We start from the raw sequence: 18,601 nt of genomic DNA, 5'->3' as shown, positions 1-18,601 counted from the left end.
CGAGCTGCCTGCCTGCTGCAGCGCACATCGTGCCACGGTGGATGCTCACAGTTGGTACCCTGCAAAAGTATCCATGGGGAAACCGGTGCCACCACCTCCCCCTCACCATCCTCACGCTGTAAAGCCCTCGGCCCCTCAGGGGCAGCCACGACAGCATGGGTGCTGCGGCCCCCTCGGCCCTGCCCCCCCAGTTTGCTTCAAAAGGAGAATAACCTGCAATATCTATATATTTTTTTTTTCCCTCCTTTCTGGAAACTAATGGACTCCTTAAATAGCAAAAATTGCACCCTGTAATTAAGATCTTGCTTTTTAAATGATTAATCATTCTAACCCCTTCCAGCGGCATCCCACTTACTGCTGCTCTCATATTGAAATGCAGATCTGAGAGGGAGGGAGCCGAGCAGGTCTGCGGAGAGGAGCAATTAAATCTTCCAGCTGTCGCTGGTCCACCGTCCTCCTGCATTTTGGGAGCCCTGGGTGCTGTCCATCGGGGTTTGCTCTACATCCCACACCGCATCTCCAATTTTGACCCTCTGATCTCCCTATATCCAATCCATCTTCTGTTGTCTCCTGTTTCCTGGGCTCGGTGGTACCTCCTCACTGCAAGGTTTGACCTTTCATTCCCTGGGAAAAAAAAAAAAAAAAAAAAGTAAAAAAAAAAGTGACCTGTCTTTTTTTTTTCCAGGTGAGGGGAGGAAGATATCATCAACCTGGTGCAATGGAGAGCTCATGACCTCTGCGCCTGCACCAGGTCTCACCTCCCATCCTCCTCTTGGTCTTCCCTTGAACAGCATCCAGACCCCATCAAAAATAAAATCCTGAAAAATACACTCACTAACTGCAAAGTCTTCCCAAGACCTTGACATATCACCTCCTCATTCATACTTCCCTGGGACAAGCCATGGGTTTCTTAGGAGACTTCAGCAAGGAAACAGCACAGCTGTGTAGAAAGCACAGCCAAAAGAAGCTCATCCAGTTTCAATCCCACCCTCTCTGCCCAGGCTGGACATGAGGTGGACCTATGGGTGTGTGAATGTCAGCCAGAGGAAATATTCCTGAATTCATTCTGCTGGCTTGGGAAAGACACAGACTCTCTTGAGCAGCCACAGAGGAAGGACTGGGATGTGTTTTTCTATTTTAACCTTCTCCAACAAAACTCATCCCTGTCCTCCCCCTAAGCTGTTCTCCCTCAATAGCTATCCCAAGGTGGAAAAGGGTGTTCCCCATAGGGTGGCAATGACACAAGGCAGCTGCTCTCCATCCTTATCCACCTGCCATGAAGGTATCTGAGAGGGAAGAAGGTCCCTAGATTTTCCTCATGGAAAGGTGCTTTGGTCTTTGTGGTCATCAGGGTGGCTTGTAATGGTGTGCACAACGTGCCCTGGAACTTTATTTCCTGCTCAGCTAGAGGCCTTTTTCCCACAACAAAATGGAGACAACATCAACAGGCTTTGCAATAAAAGACGGGAATATGCAATCTGTCCTTTTGTAGCAGTGCCTCTTAGCAGCACTGAATTCCCCATTGCTTGGACACCCTTTCTCATACAGGTTGGTCTCTTCCAAGCACCCGATGGTCCTCTGGGATATGAAAGCTTTAAATGCCTGCTTTGTTCATGTTTTGGCCTTGGTTTAGCTGAGGAAACCGCTTAGGCAGCCTGGTGTGGAAAGATCCCAGGGCCAGCTGGCTCTGGGCTGGTGCAGCTGGAAGCACTGGGAGGGAATGGAGGGACCTGATGGGCCCAGATTTCCAAGCACCAGCAGGAAAGTGGTAAAAACCCACCAAGCTCACTATTTACGGGTCCCTGCATCTCCACACGGCCCCTTTCTTCCTTGCCTTTGCTTTCCTCTTTTTACTCTTTGCCCAGGCTCCAAGACGCAGGACCCCAACCCATCCCCAAGCCCCCTCCACGCCGTCATTTGCATTTCCACCAGCCCTGATTAATGCCAGAGCCTGTTTATAGAGTTACAATCTCCAAATTAGGTTGCCGAAGGCATCCCGGGCCAACCCTGGAAAAATCTCAGTGGCTGAAAGGAGCCATAACTAAGCCTTAAGCAGACGTCTTTATTCAGCTGTAATTGACGTTTAACAGACGTCTGTAACTTCGTCTGGACTTATAAAAAAAAAAAAAAAAAAAAGAAAAAAGAAAAAAAGTTCTCCCCTCTCTTTATGTTCCCCCCTTTTATCCAGCAGTCAAAAGTGTAAGAAACCACCACACAGCCCCACTCGGTCAGCCTGCAGCAGGGGCCGTGACAATAGTGGCGCTGAGACAAAGCCGCAGCCCACGCTGCACACACTGGCGCCTTGTATGTCTATTTACCTCCTAGAGTGGTTTATGCTAATTTATTGGCGAGCGGAGACCACTTCTGCATACTGATTTGCCTCCCTGTCTTCTTGAACGGGGGCCCTTGTCTGTAGGGTGGGGGCAGTGGGGTGATCCCCTCCCAGTGGCACCCCCAATAACGATTGGTTCTATCGGTCCCCATCGTTTGTCCCCCATGTCCTCCTGCTCCACCAAACCGCTGCTTCCATGGCATGATGGCTTTTTGGTTTGGTCTCTTTTGACGATGGTGAAGGTGAGGTGCATGGGGGCAGTCCAGATGCTTGAGCTACTCCAAGGGAACCAAAGCATGGGATGGAACCATGGGCACAGACAGAGCTGCTATAGATAGCTGTGGAGACAGCAGGATTTTCATATAAATATCTCTGCTGTGCGCTCGTTCTGCTGACATGTGTGAGGATGGGAGGGTGTGCACAAGTCAGGAAGACACTAGAAATCAGGATAAAATTATTTGCTTCTTTCCTGAGTGCTTATATTGTGTACTATTCTTTCCTGCACAATGGTTTATTTCAGCACCGGGACATGAATTCTCAGGTCAGGTTTTGCTGACTGTTCCTGGAAGGCCAATTTTCCTTCTTCCTACCTGAAGATGTGGTGCTGGGGAAAAGCCCCTGTGCTGCCCATGGGTTTGGCGTGGAAATTGGACAGCTGGACCCCTCCCAGGCCTGCCAGTGGAGCTTTCTGGGGCCTTTTCTATGCAGAGCAGAATAAATGGGTCCTGGTGCTTTAAGAGCTCCAGCAGAAATGCAAAGCTCTTGCCACAGAGTCCCTTTCAAGCAATGGTCCCAGCAAAGCCAAGGCCTGGGAGTAAAGCCAGGAGGAACGACTGAGGCAAAAATAATGAAGTCAGGAGCACTCCGTGGGATGCTGGGGGCCTGCCACCCACAGCACATATAGGTCCTAGATACCTGGTCACTGCCATCAAGATGGGAAGGTTGGGGCCAGTCAGATGCATGTCCTTTTGTCCATGAAGTATTGGGTGAGGTGATTGCAGACTGCACCGTGAAGGAAAGGGCAGCCTGTCCTGGCTGCACAGCAAGGCAGAGATCTGCCATCATCCCATGCTGGAGGAGAGCTCATCTTGCCAGAAAAGCCATTTTTTTTCAGCTGCTTTGTGCTGCTTGAGCTCCGGAAAGGAGCTGTGTCACAGGCACAGATCCGGCTTTTTGTGTTTCAAACCCAAAGGCTGGGGGGTTTCTTTCCTTTCGGTGCTGCTCAAAGTGGCAATAACTCTCACAGCCCTTCTGGCGTCTGGTTCAGCTGAAGGAGAGTCCCCTGCCCCCCCTTTCCCCCCGACCAGGGCACTGGGATGGTGCCAGCCCAGCCCCTATCCTGGCAGCGGGCAGCCCTGCCTGCATCACTGCCTTGCAGGAGAGGAGGGATGTGAGCACTATGGCTGAGGCGAGGGCACCTCATGCTGGCAGCTCCAGAAATCGCCTGGGAGACCTTTGTTTTAGTGATTTCTTTCTCACAGGGTTGGCTGGGGTGGGAAGGGGGTGAGGGTGCTCTGGAGCAGCATGGGGCTGCAGGGACCACAAAGCTAGCCCAGGGCTGAAGATTGTCCCCCTGTTCTCTGCCTTGTGTTCCCTTCTCACACTATAAGCAGAGGCATCAAAGCATGAAGACAAATTACTCTTGATGGCCCTTGATGGTGGCTTTTGCTTGGCCAGCACTGGAGCATCCTTTAAGGCCACTTCCCCAAGGTCCCTATGCACCTCGATCCAATGAGATACAGGGGCTGTAGTGAAACTCACATGTGTTCCAGCACAACCCAGACATTTAGGGCTGAGTTCCCAGCCCTGACACCACTCTGCAGAGCCTCTTGCATCTTCCCTTCCCCAGGACCAGCAGTGCAGCGGGGGCATCCCTGGGCCTCGCCTGCGAGCTGTTATCTGCCAGTCAAAGGTGGGGGAGAAGAGAACTCCCCCCCCCAAAACAAGATGTCTGGTGTGAATCTCCTGATCCCACTAACCCAAGGGCTCCATGCAAGCATGCAACAGCCCTGGGTCTCACTTAGCAACAGGGCACAGAGCAGCCTGTGGCTCGCGGGAGAAAAAAGGGCCTTTTCTTGTCGGTGAAAGATTCATCGTTGGGCTGAAAGTGGCCCCTCCCCTCTTTCAAATACTTGTCAGCGGGGAGAATACAGCTTAGATACTGGGCTGATCAGATCATGGCTAATCTGTTATTCCTGCCCGCTAAAACTGCCGGAAGACTTTCAAACAACTTCACTGGGAGCGTGTGCGGTGAGGGAGCAGGCGGAGGCGTGGAGCCACGGGCAGCCCCAGGGCATCTCCTGCACACTGGGTGCGTGGGGTGGGCAACTCCAGTCCCCTGTGGGCAGAAGTGATGGGTTGGCCAAAGTGTGCCCTGTGGTGAGAGCTGGGTCCTCGCAGTCCTGCTCCTCCCAGCCTGGTTTTGGAGACGCTTGTTGGTGTGGAAGGATGTGCCTGGGCAGCTCAGCAGTACAGAGTAACAAAAGAAGGTGGCCAGCTCTGAGGAAGATGCCTTCCTGGTTGTTTCCTCCCTCCAGGCTGATGAATTTTCAAAGGGAAAAAAGCCAGACCAGATGAATCAAGCAACTTATATTCAATAGCTTACAGGAATTTCATATAGCGGCCCCAGACTCCCATATGTGGGGGGTTAATCCCAGAGGTGCTGTTAGTGGGAGAGGCAGGAGCACACAAATGCCTCCTACCAGCACCCTGGGGACAATGCAGCCTGTGCCCCCCTGGCTGTTTGGCTGTGCTCTCACTGCTCCTCTGCTCAGCACTCACTGGATCCAAACACTGCTATGCTTATTCCTGAAAGCCCAGACAGGAGTCTGGTGGGAGTGAAGAGGGGCAGTGCGAAGGTGGTGCTTTTGGCTGGGAATTGAATACACTTTGGCCCAAACCACGGAATTTACAATCTTTGATCCAAAATGCAGAATTTTAAAATTCAAACACACTGTTCTGCCTCTCCCTAAGTGCTATGTGTGCCTGAGCATCTTGCCCACATGCCCTGCTCTGCTCCCTAGCTCTCTCACTACCTTGCCCTGCTGCAAGGACTGCCAGCCCAGAACGAAGCCAAAATGTTCCCGTTTGGCTCAGCACTAACCGTGGTTACCTTGCAGACCATCAGAGGGACAGCTTTGCCTGTGACAGAAAGGAAAACTCCCTGAAGTGACCTGAGCTAATGGAATCTGTTGGCTGGGACACAGGGTACCCAGCGAGCCTAGGGACAGGCTCACGCCCCAGCAAGCTCCTCTTGGTCAGGAATAATTAATTACCTTCTTGAGGATCTTAGCTTCAGCCCTTCCCTGCTCATACACAAGCCCTGGAGAGGAGGGAGGGAGGAGACGGCAGTGAAGAGGGTAGAGAATTAATTGGACATTGTGTTGGGAATCGCCTCCTGGTTGCTGTCAATCTTGGGAGTGAACAGCCTCTTGTCTCACTCAATAGGAACTTTATATGCTCCTTTAATCCTTCAGTCTGCATTGTCAGGGTTTCCCCCCTCCTCCTGTCTCTCCTTCCCACCGCAGGACTTTTGATGACCCCAGCTGTCTGAGGCAATACAAAGAAGCCCCTTAACAAACACCCTGTGATCTATACAGGCAATAAAGAGGCTCCCCTTGACAAGGATTTGCGGGCAGAATGTATGCAAATGCTGGGAGTGGGTGGGGAGGTGTGTCGGAGGAGCTTCTGTGCAGCTTGGCACAGCTCCCGGCCCTGCGACGGGGTGAGGAGGGGACGTGGTGCAGGTGAGGGAGGTGACACAAGCAGGAGCCAGCAGGAGAGGGCCCCGGTCTTCTGGGCTGCATGAGAAGGCATCCAGGGGCATGCAGAGGGCACTCCCAGGGGCACACATGTAATTTACTCCCTGCTGTCCCCAGGCAGGGTGGGGAAAGGTGGCCTTGGGTGGCAGTGGTGTGACTGAGAGCCTTGTGTATGTCTGTCACAGCGGCATCTGACAGCTCATGGATGCCTGCAGCATAGGTTCCTGTTACTGTCACCTTTTCCTCCATGTCCCCATAGGCTCAGGACAAGTGGCAGTGCCAGCAGGCAGCTCAGGGTGTGCATGCCCTTTGCCTGCTCACAAGGTATGAGAGATGTAGGCAGCATCTCTCCTTGTCCATCAATGGTGATACCATCTCTCCCTGCCATCATTCACCACCTCTCTGTCCATGCTGGTCTTGAGGTTTTGTTCCCTCTCCAGAGTCAGAGGGGTGAATCCCTTGGCATGGTAGAGCCCTGCAACGAGATGAGAAGCTCAAGAAACTCAACACTATGTCTTCATGTCCATCAGCATGCAGAGACCAGAAGTTCTCGCTGAGGCATGGGGAGGCAGCAGCCTGTGGACACGGGGCTGGGTGCGGGCACCGCGTGCTGCTCCTCGAGAGGCCACGGCCACCTCCTAAAGTCAGGAGGCCATGCTCCTTCCCACATTAGCACATGAATGGGGCCGGGGGTGGGGGGAAGGCGGGAAGGGGGGCAAGCCCCCACTGTCCACTCAAGCAAACAATTTGGCTAGCAAATTGACATAATTACAAGGGACAGAGAGAAAAGAAAGGCAAGCCCCCTCCCCTGCGCTCCAGAGGGCCCGACCCCTGCCGAGTTACTTAGACCCTTTGTGAGACTCAATGCTAGGTACTGATTAGGGAACGTATGCCCTTTTCAAGGGCCCTAAGTGATTGGCTGCCTTAATCTGATTACAATTTACAGCACTCCTGAAGAAGGGGCTGGAGAGTCTTTCACACAGACGTGGACGCACCAGGTCCGACAGGCACGCACTCGCACCAGCACAAAGGTGCACGGATGGGCACGGCCACGATGCGGCCAGACAGCTGGCACGTGTCCCTGCGGCTGTGGTGAAGGGCACACGCACGTGCAATGCCGGCACGCACCCGCAGATGTGCCAACACTTGGCACAGGGCGCTCATTGTGCCGGGCAGCGTGTGCGTGTGCTCAGAAAAAGTGTGTGCCGGGGGTATGGGCATGGGAGATTGCACCCACACACGGCAGCGTGGGCACCGGGACAACTTTGGGTGTGCGGTGAGCCCACAGCAGCCCCAACCTGGGGTGACATCGCGTACCCACACCTACACAGGCACACACACAAGCACAGACATAAGCACGTGTCCTCTTGCCGCAGATGGGGATCCTTTGCAAGGATGTGGAGGTCCCTGCCAGTCCGCACGGCCGTTCTCCAAAATCTCTGCAGCAGCTTGCAGGAGCGGGAGTGTGATCTAAGCCCACCACCTGCCTATTAAAAGCAGGATTAAATGGTGCCGTTCCCCCCTTTCCCGCCCCCTTCCCTCTCTCTCTATCATCCCCTTGGGGAAACCACCATCTTTACACGAGATTTTCTCTCCCTTTTTTTTTTTTTTTAACCTCTTTTCTGCTTCGTGTTCCATAGCTCCCAGGGGATTAGCAGCCAGGCTGGCCCTTCCAGCCTCCTTGAAGGAGGGTTGTTTCAGGCAGCCCCCCCATGGGAACCTGCCCCAGGACAGCTCTGGTCAATGCCTCCGGTGCTTCCCAGCCAATTTGTACCACCTAATCCCCATGGGTATCAACAGCTCCTTTCTCACACCTCCTCTGCCTGCCTGCCAAAGCAGGCCAATCCTCCACTCCCCGTTGAGAAACCCTCTGTCCACCGCTGGGGCCGTGACCACACTTCAAACGCGCTGGCCCGACCCCGGCATTGTTCATTAGGGAATTAAAACTGCAAGGCCGGCCCCAGAGAGTGATTTAGGTACTGAGACCAGACTGAGCCCCGCGAGAGCACGGGCAATAAAACGCTTCACTGCCCAGGAGTCTGGGCAATTCAGGTGTCTTCCCACGAGGAGGAGGCAGAGCCCAGAGGACAAGGAGTGGGGTTGGGACTCCCCTCCACATCAGCACATGGGGCAGGACTGTGTCCTGGTGCTCAGAGAGGAATGAGATGGGGGCTAACAGCTTTGCTAAAGCAGTGAAGGCTGCTTGGTTTTTTGGTTACTGAATCCTGAGATTGTTTTCAAGCTTTTGGAAAGACAGACCAGAGGCTCTGGAGCCAGATCTGGCAGCCTCCCCACAGTGGGACATTGCCTCCCCAAAATGTGTAGGCTGACGTGTCCAAAAACTCAAAACTCCTCATTTTCTTGTCCCCGTACCGGTTCAAAGTGGAAAGAGTGATCCAGCTGGACAGTCCAGGGCAGGAGCAAAACTATTCCGGCCAAAGCCTTCTGAGTTACAGACAACATCAGTGCCTGGCATGAGATGGGGAGATTCATAGCTCACATCTATTACTTAGGGATGCTGAACTGCTACACTGAGTGATGCCCCAAGCTCATCCCACAGGGGGCACAGCCAAGGAACCAGGAATGCCCCGTTAAATCAGCAATTTAGCTGAGCATCCTCTTAGACTACAAAGCTGTCTCCCTGCATCCTACGCTGCTGCTGTGCTGGTGATGATTCCTGTGGAGGATTTTAGGCCTTTTCCTTTTTTGCTACTCCTCTTTTTTTCACCAGTGAGGTTGTCTCAGGCTAAGCAAAGACAACCGTGGTTCAGAACAGTGCATTTCCTATGCCTTGCTGTCCCCGTCCCCTCGACATGGCGGGGGAACACAGTGTTTCGGCACCTCCTCCTCTGTCACAATGTTTTTCAGCTCCACCAAGCAAAGTGTCCAATTAGAGCAGAGCCTCTTGCTTCCATCTTTGCCGACATTTAATTAACATGCTGCTGCTGGCAGCCGCTGACAAATTCCAGAAACATGTTGTAAAGGGTTTTTGTCTTTACCCAGCATGGAAAATGAGGGTGTCATATCCCAAGGGGATGTGAATAGCTACTTTTGACTCCCCCCCTCAGGTGTGAGAATTACAGCTAGACACGGTGAAGAGACCTATCAGCCCTCCCACCTCCTTTTTTTTTCTTTTTTTTTTTTTTCCCCCTCTTTTCCTCTCCTGCTCTTCACATATCATGCTGGCAAACACACAGGTTTTAGGCCTGATTTTTACTCCTGTCTCCTTCGACTCTGGTTGAAACCTGATGTTTTTCCTGGCTGGAAGATGGTCCAGTTAACAGATGGAGGCAGTGATCTGTTGTTGGGCCGTTCCCACCAGAATAGCACCATAAAGTGGAAAAAATGGTGTGATCATAGAATCATAGAACAGTTTGGGTTGGAAGGGACCTTAAAGATCACCCAGCTCCAACCCCCTGCCATGGCTGGTGTCCCCCACCAGACTAGGCTGCCCAGATCCCCATCCAGCCTGGCCTTGAGCACCTCCAAGGATGGGGAATCCACAGATTCTCTTGCAGCCTGTGCCAGGGCCTCACCACCACCTCAGTATAGGATTTTTTCCTAATATCTAACCTAAATTTCCCCTTTTAGTTTAAAGCCATTTCCCCTTGTCCTATCATTACCAGACCATGCAAAAAGTCAGTCGCCCTCCTGCTTATAAACACTCTTCAAGTACTGGGAAGCCACAATGAGGTCTCCCCAGTCTTCTCCAAGCTGAACAAACACAACTCTCTCAGCCTTTCTTCACAGGAGAGATGCTTCTGCCCTCTAAGGATTGTTGTGCCCCTCCTCTGGACCTGCTCCCACAGATCCACATCCTTTTTGTTCTGGAGGGCCCAGACCTGGATGCAGTACTCCAGATGGGGCCTCACAAGGGCAGAACAGAGGGGGACAATCCCCTCTCTCTGGCCACCTCTCTGTTGATGTAACCCAGGATACTATCAGCCTTCCAGGCTGCAGGCACACACTGTGGGCTCATGTCTAGCTTTCCATCCACCAGGACCCCCAGGTCCTTTTCTGCAGGGCTGCTCTCAGTGGGTTCTTCTCCCAGCCTGTAGGCATACCTGGAATTGCCTGGAGCCAAGTGCAGCATCCTGCACACGGCCTTGCTGACCCTCATCAGGTTCTGGTGGGTACTGATGATACTGTAACAAACACGTGACACTGAAGAAGAGGAGAGGGCCTTGCTGGTCTGCATGCCGCACACAAACAAGGCTCACAAAGAGCTGGCTCAGTAAAGAAGCCAAGACAAAGTGATGACGGGCAGCACAAGAATATGGTCTGATTTTTAGGTGGTTCTTTGTGGAGCCAGGAGCTGGCCTTGATGATCCATCTGATTTCCCCCCCATCTCGGGACATTCTGTGACTCTACAAGCAGGCCTAGGGCAGCACTGTGAGCTCCCACACCCCACGCCATCAACCCCACATCACAGGACAGGGGCTCAGCCCCATCCTGGATGCCGTGCCCCGCTGCCCTCTGCTTTCACCAGAGGCCTATACTACAAAAAAGAGCCATGCTTTTATTTTGTTCACAGGAACTAATTACAAAAGTGAGCCAGTGGGGAAGTGGGTGTTCCCCCCCCCATGCTTTCCCCACGAGGCTTTCTCCTCACAGGCAGGGCGGTGCGCCTGACATGGCGGCCGCCATCTTCCCGCCCCCGGGGGCAGCCCCGCCGTCCCGCTGAGGCGCGGCAGCCCGGCAGCATGGCGGCTCAGGGCGAGGCGGCCTTGTCGGGGTTGTGCATGTGGTACACGTCGCTCTCCTCGTCCTCGGGCACCTGCAGCATGGCGCGGCCCGCTCAGCTCCGCCGCCGGCCCTCATGCGGAGGGCGGCAGCGCCATCTTGTGCCGCCCGCCACCCCCGGTCTCACCTCCCAGTAGATGTCATCCTCGAAGCAGTTCTCGTCGGCCGCGTCGCCCCAGATGGGCAGCTTCAGGATGGCTCCTAGAGCGGGGCCGATTGGGGCTGGTTTTTGGGGCTTGTCTCCCACAAACTCCCACCCCATCTCCCTGCGAGCAGAAGTGGAGGCTGTGGTCTGACCCACGCTTGCAACACTAGCGGCAAGGACCCATCCAGCCAAGGCAGAAAAGCGTGTGAATGTCTCCATTTCGGCTGCAGGCTCTCGCCTCTCCATGCTGCCCCCCTGCTTACCCACAAGGGTTCCCCCAGCGAAAGCCATCAGCAGAGAAACGACAATGCCGGCTGCCTGGAACCCTCCTTGAATGCTGGGCGTCCGCGTCTTGTAGCTGCCAGTGAAGTCAAATGCCTTGATAAACCTGCATAGGGTAGAAATTGTGAGGTCTGATTCTGACAGAAGATCTTCACCAGTCAGAAAAAGGTTGTGCTGAGCCAGGGTACAGGAGCTCTGTTGCCCTGAGCCCTTGTGGACTCCTCCTTAATCCCATCTGCCTTCTGCAATGGATTAGGAGAGTGTTGTAAGACATAAAACACTGCTCTTTTCCTTCTTTTATGGTTCATGGCAAGGTTTTACCTAGGAAGAGTTCAAAATACAAACATTTATTTTGTATTTCAGAACTTCAGCCTTACCTGAGCCCCAGAGCAAGGCAGAGCTAAAAGGAGTATTTTCACATCCTCTGTGCCCCAGAATATTACCAAGGAGTAGGGCTACGATTCACTTTTTGAAGACACCAGAAGTCACTAAGCCCAACATAGCGCACTCCATGTGAAAGAGATAACAGTGAACATAGAGCAAATGCTATTAATTGCTTCTCTCTTCCACCCCGAAGAGCCCCAGAAGTCCCAGAAAAAAACTTGTGAAAGTTTCAAGCTGTCTTACCCTTCCTTTCCATATACATCCTCTGTGGCTGCAGCTGCAGTGATGGCTCCCACAATGCCCCCTATAAGGCCTGGCATGCCATGGAGGTTGTGGATGCCACATGTGTCCTGGATGTGCAACTTGGACTCCAAAATAGGCTGAAGGAAAGGGAGGTAGAGAGAAATCAGAAGAATGAGTGTAGTCCTGGGAAGGATTAGTTCCTTTCATGGAGGACTGGGATAAGTAGAGAAAGAAGAGTGGTATTATGTGTCCCATTGTGTTCCCATGCTAAGGAGGGGGAATATGTAGAAAAATATGTGAAATGAGCTCAGGACAAAATAAGAGCTCTTCTCCATTCTCTTGCTGGGAGACTGAGCCTTACTTAGCATTTTGAGACAGAAAATGGAGTCAGAAGTGCATCTTCATAAGGGACAGTGGAAATCAAGATCCCTCAAAGGGAGGTGAATCCATTCCTGGTCTCCTCAAGAGAACAGGGCTGCAGACCTCCAGAGCAGCACTCACCGTGAGGTAGACAAACCCCACTGTGGACACAATGCCACAGATGAACCCAACAATGAGGGAGCCATATGGGGTCAACATCATCTCCGCGCTGGTGCCCACAGCCACTCCACCAGCCAGCGTTGCATTCTGGATGTGGACCTGCAGGAGTAACCACTCTGTCTTGGCATCTCAGAGAAATCACAGTTGTTCAAAGTGTGTGCAAATGGTAAAGCAGGAGAATCAGCTCTGAAAATACTTTCAGGGCAAATATCGGGGCCCACTTTCCTGCTTGCTGGTGAAAAACAAGAGGAAAAGAACAGGCAGCCTCTGTCTGTAGCACAGGCACACATAGACTCCCACTCTCCATACCACACACATTCTTTGCTTCCACCAATCTGGCTGGGGAGTTGTGATGAGATGGAAATTGTCTCACCCATGTGTCACGCCAGCTCTGCTGTCACACACTGTGCACCCACACACATAACACGTACAAGTCAGCCCCCCGATTGCTCACAAGCTGCTGCACAGGCCCTGCTCAGCTTGCTGGAGAGTGCTGCCAAACACGGCTCTGAATTATGCCCATCAGTAGCTCTCCTGGGAGAGTAAATGCAGCCCTTGCTGTGCCATCAGCACATCACATGCAGGGACAGCACCAGCTTGCACTGCGAAAACATCAGGATTCACTTCCCATCTGCTTTTTCAGTGCAGCCTGAGTTTCTGGTTGGAGGCCGGTTGCACCAACACTGTGAAACGCAGTGCAGCAAAGGACGAATGTCACCCAATTCCTGGGCCCTTGGTCAACTTCACTGCGAGTTCCCTGGCTAGTGTAGGGCTCTCTGCTCCCTGCTTACCATGTCAAGCTTGCCTTTCTTCTGCAGCATGCTGGAGAAGGCCATTGTGGTGAGGACACAAGCAGCCAGGGAACAGTATGTGTTAATGGCAGCCCGATGCTGGGCATCCCCATGTTCAGAAATGGCTGAGTTGAAACTGGGCCAGTACATCCACAGGTATAGGGTACCTGGTGGGATGGGGAGGAGGGAGCAAAAAAGAAGAAGGGGAAAGAAAGAATGTAGACGTAGAAAAAAGAACTCTACAGGAGGTTTCTGCAGAGCGAAGTTAAATTCCCTGGTTATGATGCTCCAGAGCTGTGCCCTCCATGATGGGATCAGCACCAGAAGGGGCTTGCAGTGAAGAGGAACCAAAATGCTGCCTTGTCTTCCCAGGCACCACCTCAGCCCAACCATTAGTGAGGGGAGATGAGTAGTTCCCAGGTGTTGAAAACTGGGATGCAGATCTTGGTCCCAGATCTGGGTTTTGGTCTGGTTTTCCCAGAGACATTTGAGTGAACAGCTCTCTGCAACTGACTGGTGCACAAATACCAATGCTGCAGAGGTTATGGCTGACTCACCAATCATAGCAAAGAGGTCAGAGTGGTACACAGAGCCTTCCTTGTCTTTACTCTGCTCCAGGTTGGGTCTGTATAGGAAACGTGTCACAGTGAGGCCAAAGTAGGCTCCAAAGGTGTGAATGGTCATGGAGCCACCCGCGTCCTTAACCTGCAGCCGTGGGAAAACTGAGGTTCATTTCTGGAGTCACTGCTTATTCTGGAGATGAGTTGTGGTCTATGTCCTGCCCAGCTTGTTTACCCATCTGTCTTTCCAAACTGTACTCAGTCTTGGGGACACGGGGTCTGTTTAAAGCTTACGTGAAGCAGCTCGAGGAGGATGTACTCATTCACTGCAAAGAGTGTGACTTGAAACAAAGTCATGATGAGAAGCTGTACTGGGCTGGTTTTGCCCAGGATGGCTCCAAAGGCAACACACACAGAACCCACGCAGAAATCAGCATTGATCAGGCTGGAAGAGGGGAAGGAAAACGGTGATTTTATAAGGAAATCCTATTCCATAATTACTCACCCTCACCCACACTGAACTCGAGTGATCCCACTGTAAGGCATATAGTCGGTTAGGTTTCCCATTGACTTTCCTCTCAATATGACATGTTGCCAGGTATGGAGCTTTCCTCCAAATAGTTTAAATAATGAGTATGAAGGATCTTATGTGCTCTTAACCTTGGGGTCTGTGGTGCTCTGCTTGGGTATTAAGAGATGGCATTCATCTCACATTTCTCATGTGACAGTACCACCATCAGACAGGTACCTGTGGACTAAAAGGTGGAAAGCAAGTGGGGTTATGTAGAAGGAAGACAACATTTTGGAGGCTGCAGTTTGCACATAACACAGGGACAGGCACTGGCTCTCATCCCAGCTCTTCCACTGTACAGTCAAGAGGTGGCACCCCATATCTCTCCTTACTTTTCCACTCCAATAAGGATCTTCCCATTCTGGAAAGAGTGGAACCAGCCTTGCATCAGGAGGGCCCACTGGATCCCAAAAGCAGCAAGGAGGAAATTGAATCCCACAGCTCCGAATCCATAACGCTTGAGGAATGTCATGAGGAAGCCGAAGCCCACAAAGATCATCACGTGAACGTCCTGGAAAGCTGTGCACAGGGAGGGAATCATCAGTTCTGAGGAGAAGGCAGAGCTGTCAATTGAATTTAGCAGTGAAAGGAAACAACATCAGTGGCTGTAAGGAAAAAAATTCAAGGAAAAATGTATGCATTTGCCCTGCATCCTCCCATTTCTAAGTCTGAAAATGGCTGGCTTTTGGAAGCTGGCTTTTTGGTGAAAAGGTTCAGTTTTGAAACCCAAATATCTTTGTTGCAAGCTGTGTGCAAGAGAAAACTGGACACTAATGGAGTGCATGAAGGAAAACTTCTCTATTCAGATTGTCTTTTTTTCCCATTAAAAAACCAAAACCAAACAATTCCAGAAATGTCACGTACCATGAACAGTACCAATGAATGAACCACACTAATTTTTGTTGTAACCACGACGGGTTAAAACACATTCGGGGTAAGCCTATGCAATATAGGGTCCTGATGGTGGCTCGGTGCAAGCGCTTAGGGAAAAGACAAGGAAAGTTTACAGATATGTTTTTATTTGCCACTGAAATCGGTGGCAAGATACTTTTGCCAGGAGGATCCCACCCTGTGGGATTTCGAGTGCTTAAACCAGAGAGACGCAGTTCTTCCAACAAGTGCTCATACCTGCTAACTGGAGCCCCTCAGATGCCCTTCCCTGGGGGAAACTATACCTGCATGAGCCTCTTGAGGGAAATTCTTGGTGCGATAAACCTGCTGTACTTCTTAATGCTAAACGCTTATTTCAGATAAGCATCACTTTGCAATTAAGTGAGCTGAAATGCTGCATAATTACAATCTGAACCATGCAGACCATCACACTGGAGGCCACTCCAGTGAAAAGAGCAGGAGATGTAATAAGCTCAGGGCAGAAGAAATTCAGTGATTAAGGATCTGCTGTGTCCCCTGACCCTGTGCTGGCTCTAAGGCATGCTGGCCATCCAGGAACATTGGAGCCCTCCTGCAGGGATGGTGGGGCTGCACCCACTGCCTCTGCTATGCGCTGGCTGAGGATTTGGGTGTGTGCAATTGCAGAAGTCTCGGCTTCTGTCCTCTGGTGCTTTACAAGATCTTGCAACTTGTGTAAGGACAAGCATTTGGACAGGCTCCAGTGATGTAGTGTCAAGTTGAGACAGGTTAATTTGTTTGCTTTCAGAAATGCCCCCACGCCTATGAAATTACTCATGAGAGATGAAGGAGACTAGACTGCAGGTGACCCTGCTCAGCTGAAGTCTCTTCATGTGGACTTCTCTGCACGCCCTAAGAAATGGTCTTGTTAACTCTACTTTTAACCATGCAGTCATACACACTTTCCCTCTGCAGCTATATTTTTTTCTCATCACCTTTCTTCTCAAGCCTAAGTGACACAATACGCAGCTAGAATTATCTGCAGCCGTGTGCATTATATGTATTCTTAATTTCATCCTGAAAGCAGAAATACACAGGTTGGAGTTAGGGCTGCAGACTGTGTGCCCTCTGAAAATACTGAGAATTTCCACCATGTCTTCTACCCTGTAAATGCCCAGGAGGAAAAGCAGGCTTTTCTTCAAACTGCACCCAGCCTAAAGCATTTTTCTAAATCTTGCCTTTGTTTTTCCTTTAGAAGAATAATACTTGTGTTGCAAGCAGCCCAGGTGCTGCCATGCTCAAGAGGTATTGTGACCTTGCTTTTGTGGGAAGGCAATTGCAGTCACTATCCAGAGGAGGTGTTTGGGCTTTGAGAATACTACCTGTGCTGAAGGATCTCATTTCTTTTCCCTAGAGAGCAGATGATTCACTCACTATGGAGTATCAATGTGTGATTATAAATTAGAAGAATGTGTCACGTTGCACTGGCAGCCCTGGCAATGGGCACCGCTGACACGACCGCACAAACATCCTGCAGTAGCTAATCATCTCAGGCTGTCACTGCTCCCCCACTGCAGCGTCTTTGGACAGGTCCTACAGGCAGTAGCAGTCACAGATGTGATAGCACAAATGATCCTCGGGTGTTTAGCCATTGCATTCTCTTCTAAACAGGGCTGGATGGACATGGATCAAAATGCTCGGCTTCTACCATCTTACCACTTTCATCTATTTTTGCAGAGAGATTTTTTCTGATTATGTAATGGAGGAAGAAACAACCAAAACAAAACTGATCTTTGTACACGTGAGCCCTTCCTCAGGTTTGAAACAGATAAAACTCAGCTAAACTGAGGCTGATTTAGCTGCGTGAATCCTCTCAGCCATTTAAGAGGGGAATATTTGGCGCTTCAAAGTGGAGATGGGAGATGAGGACAGTACAGGCGCAGTGTCCCGAGCTCCTACAGGCTCGTTCTCGGCCTCTCTGCTGCTCTCCCGTCCTGTCAGAGATTACAGCAGCACTGCTGCTGCTTCACAGCAACCTGTGTGGATACATCCACAGGTAGTTTGGAAGGAGAGCTCAGGGCAGCCATAGCATATACTAACCAGGTCAGCTGAGCAGCAAGTTTCTGCAGGCAAATCCTTGTCTGAACCAGTTAATCCTCAGCAGCTACAGGTTTCTATAGCTCCTTTGATTTAGCAGGTGTTTTTTAATGGAAATATTCTAAATAGATGCATGACTCAAGCCCGTTGCTTCCTTGGAAACAATTGCCTACAGAAGCAGCCTGTTCCCATCAGCTCACAAAGAAGATGACCAGCCACAGAGATCAAAGCCAGCCAAGTGCACCACTTGGCCTGAAAAGATTTGACCACCTGAGCGATCCCCATGGCAATAAGGCATAGTGACCGAAGGACCATGGCCAGCTGACAGGTTGGGAGGACTCATCAAAATGGCAGCAGCTAAAGAGCTAGTGAGGGGGAGGGCATAGGAAAAGGGGGAAGATGTCACAGGATCTCGACAGCCGTTCCTCCGTATGTAGAAGGAAACTGAGCGAGGGGGCAGCAAGCTGAAACTTGCAGGGTGCTGGGAATGCGTCAGCCTTATTCCTGGAGAAAAGGCATCACATGCTGGTGGCACCCTGTCGACAAATCCCCAGAGCACTGGAGGGCCACAAGGCTCTTCTCTCATTCTTTGGGGCACCCCACAGCAGTGTCAAGGTGAAGCTCAACTCCCCAGCAGTCACTGCAGACTTCACCTCTGACGGATTCTGTCCCAAGCCAGATTTAACTGGGAAAGACAAAAGAATCACTTAGGAACTCAGAACTACTATCCTGAAACCTCTCTATCACCTTTTCCCAAAACCCTTGAGGCAACAAGAAAGAGGACAGGATGGGATGGGGTGGGATGGGATGGGATGGGGTGGGATGGGATGGGATGGGATGGGATGGGATGGGATGGGATGGGGTGGGGGTGCGATGGGGTAGGACGGTGGCCAGCCAACACCGGGACTGGGCTTCCTGAATACTCACAGGGGTATCGGAAGTAGAAATCATTCTCAATGTCACTGGTAAGGTTCATCTGATGCTTCTCTTCCTCCCAGTGTGCATCAGCTTCAGGGCCGAAGTGCACAAAGACCCCAAAGAGGATGATCATCGCTACCTCCCAGAGGAGGCAGATGAGTGGCAGCCGCCAGCGCATGTAGGTGTTCTTTGCCATCCCCTGGTGCCTTGGCCGCTCCATCTGCAGGGATGCTGGGGCCCGGGCACAGTGTGTCAGTCCGTGTCCCCTGTGCCCTTGGCGAGTGACATATATATGTTGGGGAGCGCAAGGTGGGGCCCAGGGAGGTGCCTCCAGCAGGATCACATTTCAGACACGGGAGGCTCCACGCTTGCTCTCTGCTCTAA

At 51.6% G+C, this 18,601-nt stretch overlaps 1 protein-coding gene across 1 annotated transcript; it reads right to left on the bottom strand.

Moving 5' to 3' along the window:
- Positions 1 to 10,781: 10,781 nt before the first annotated feature.
- Positions 10,782 to 18,465, bottom strand: RHCG (Rh family C glycoprotein). Its single transcript, XM_042876068.1, has 10 exons — positions 18,227 to 18,465; positions 14,686 to 14,872; positions 14,077 to 14,227; positions 13,780 to 13,927; positions 13,223 to 13,389; positions 12,393 to 12,530; positions 11,892 to 12,028; positions 11,246 to 11,370; positions 10,965 to 11,038; positions 10,782 to 10,871 (listed from the first exon to the last, which is right to left on the bottom strand). Exons 1-10 carry the CDS (start codon positions 18,435 to 18,437, stop codon positions 10,806 to 10,808), a joined length of 1,404 nt encoding a protein of 467 aa, XP_042732002.1. The 5' UTR covers positions 18,438 to 18,465; the 3' UTR covers positions 10,782 to 10,805.
- Positions 18,466 to 18,601: the final 136 nt, after the last annotated feature.

This window comes from Lagopus leucura, unplaced genomic scaffold (assembly GCF_019238085.1).
Source record: "Lagopus leucura isolate 7727_CA_CO unplaced genomic scaffold, USGS_WTPT01 Super-Scaffold_100015, whole genome shotgun sequence".
NCBI classification, from domain to species: Eukaryota; Metazoa; Chordata; class Aves; order Galliformes; family Phasianidae; genus Lagopus; species Lagopus leucura.
Note: the sequence above shows the minus strand (reverse complement) of the source record. Positions and strands in the feature narration are given on the sequence as shown.

What these genes read in the sequence shown, in the direction of transcription:
- RHCG (XM_042876068.1), bottom strand. Translation starts at nt 18,437, where the DNA reads ATGGAGCGGCCAAGGCACCAGGGGATGGCAAAGAACACCTACATGCGC. An exon ending in TGGGGTTTGTCTACCTCACG is followed by an intron (nt 12,029 to 12,392) that starts GTGAGTGCTGCT and finishes CCTTTCCTTCAG; the next exon opens with CCTATTTTGGAGTCCAAGTT. An exon ending in GATGTATATGGAAAGGAAGG is followed by an intron (nt 11,371 to 11,891) that starts GTAAGACAGCTT and finishes TACCCTATGCAG; the next exon opens with GTTTATCAAGGCATTTGACT.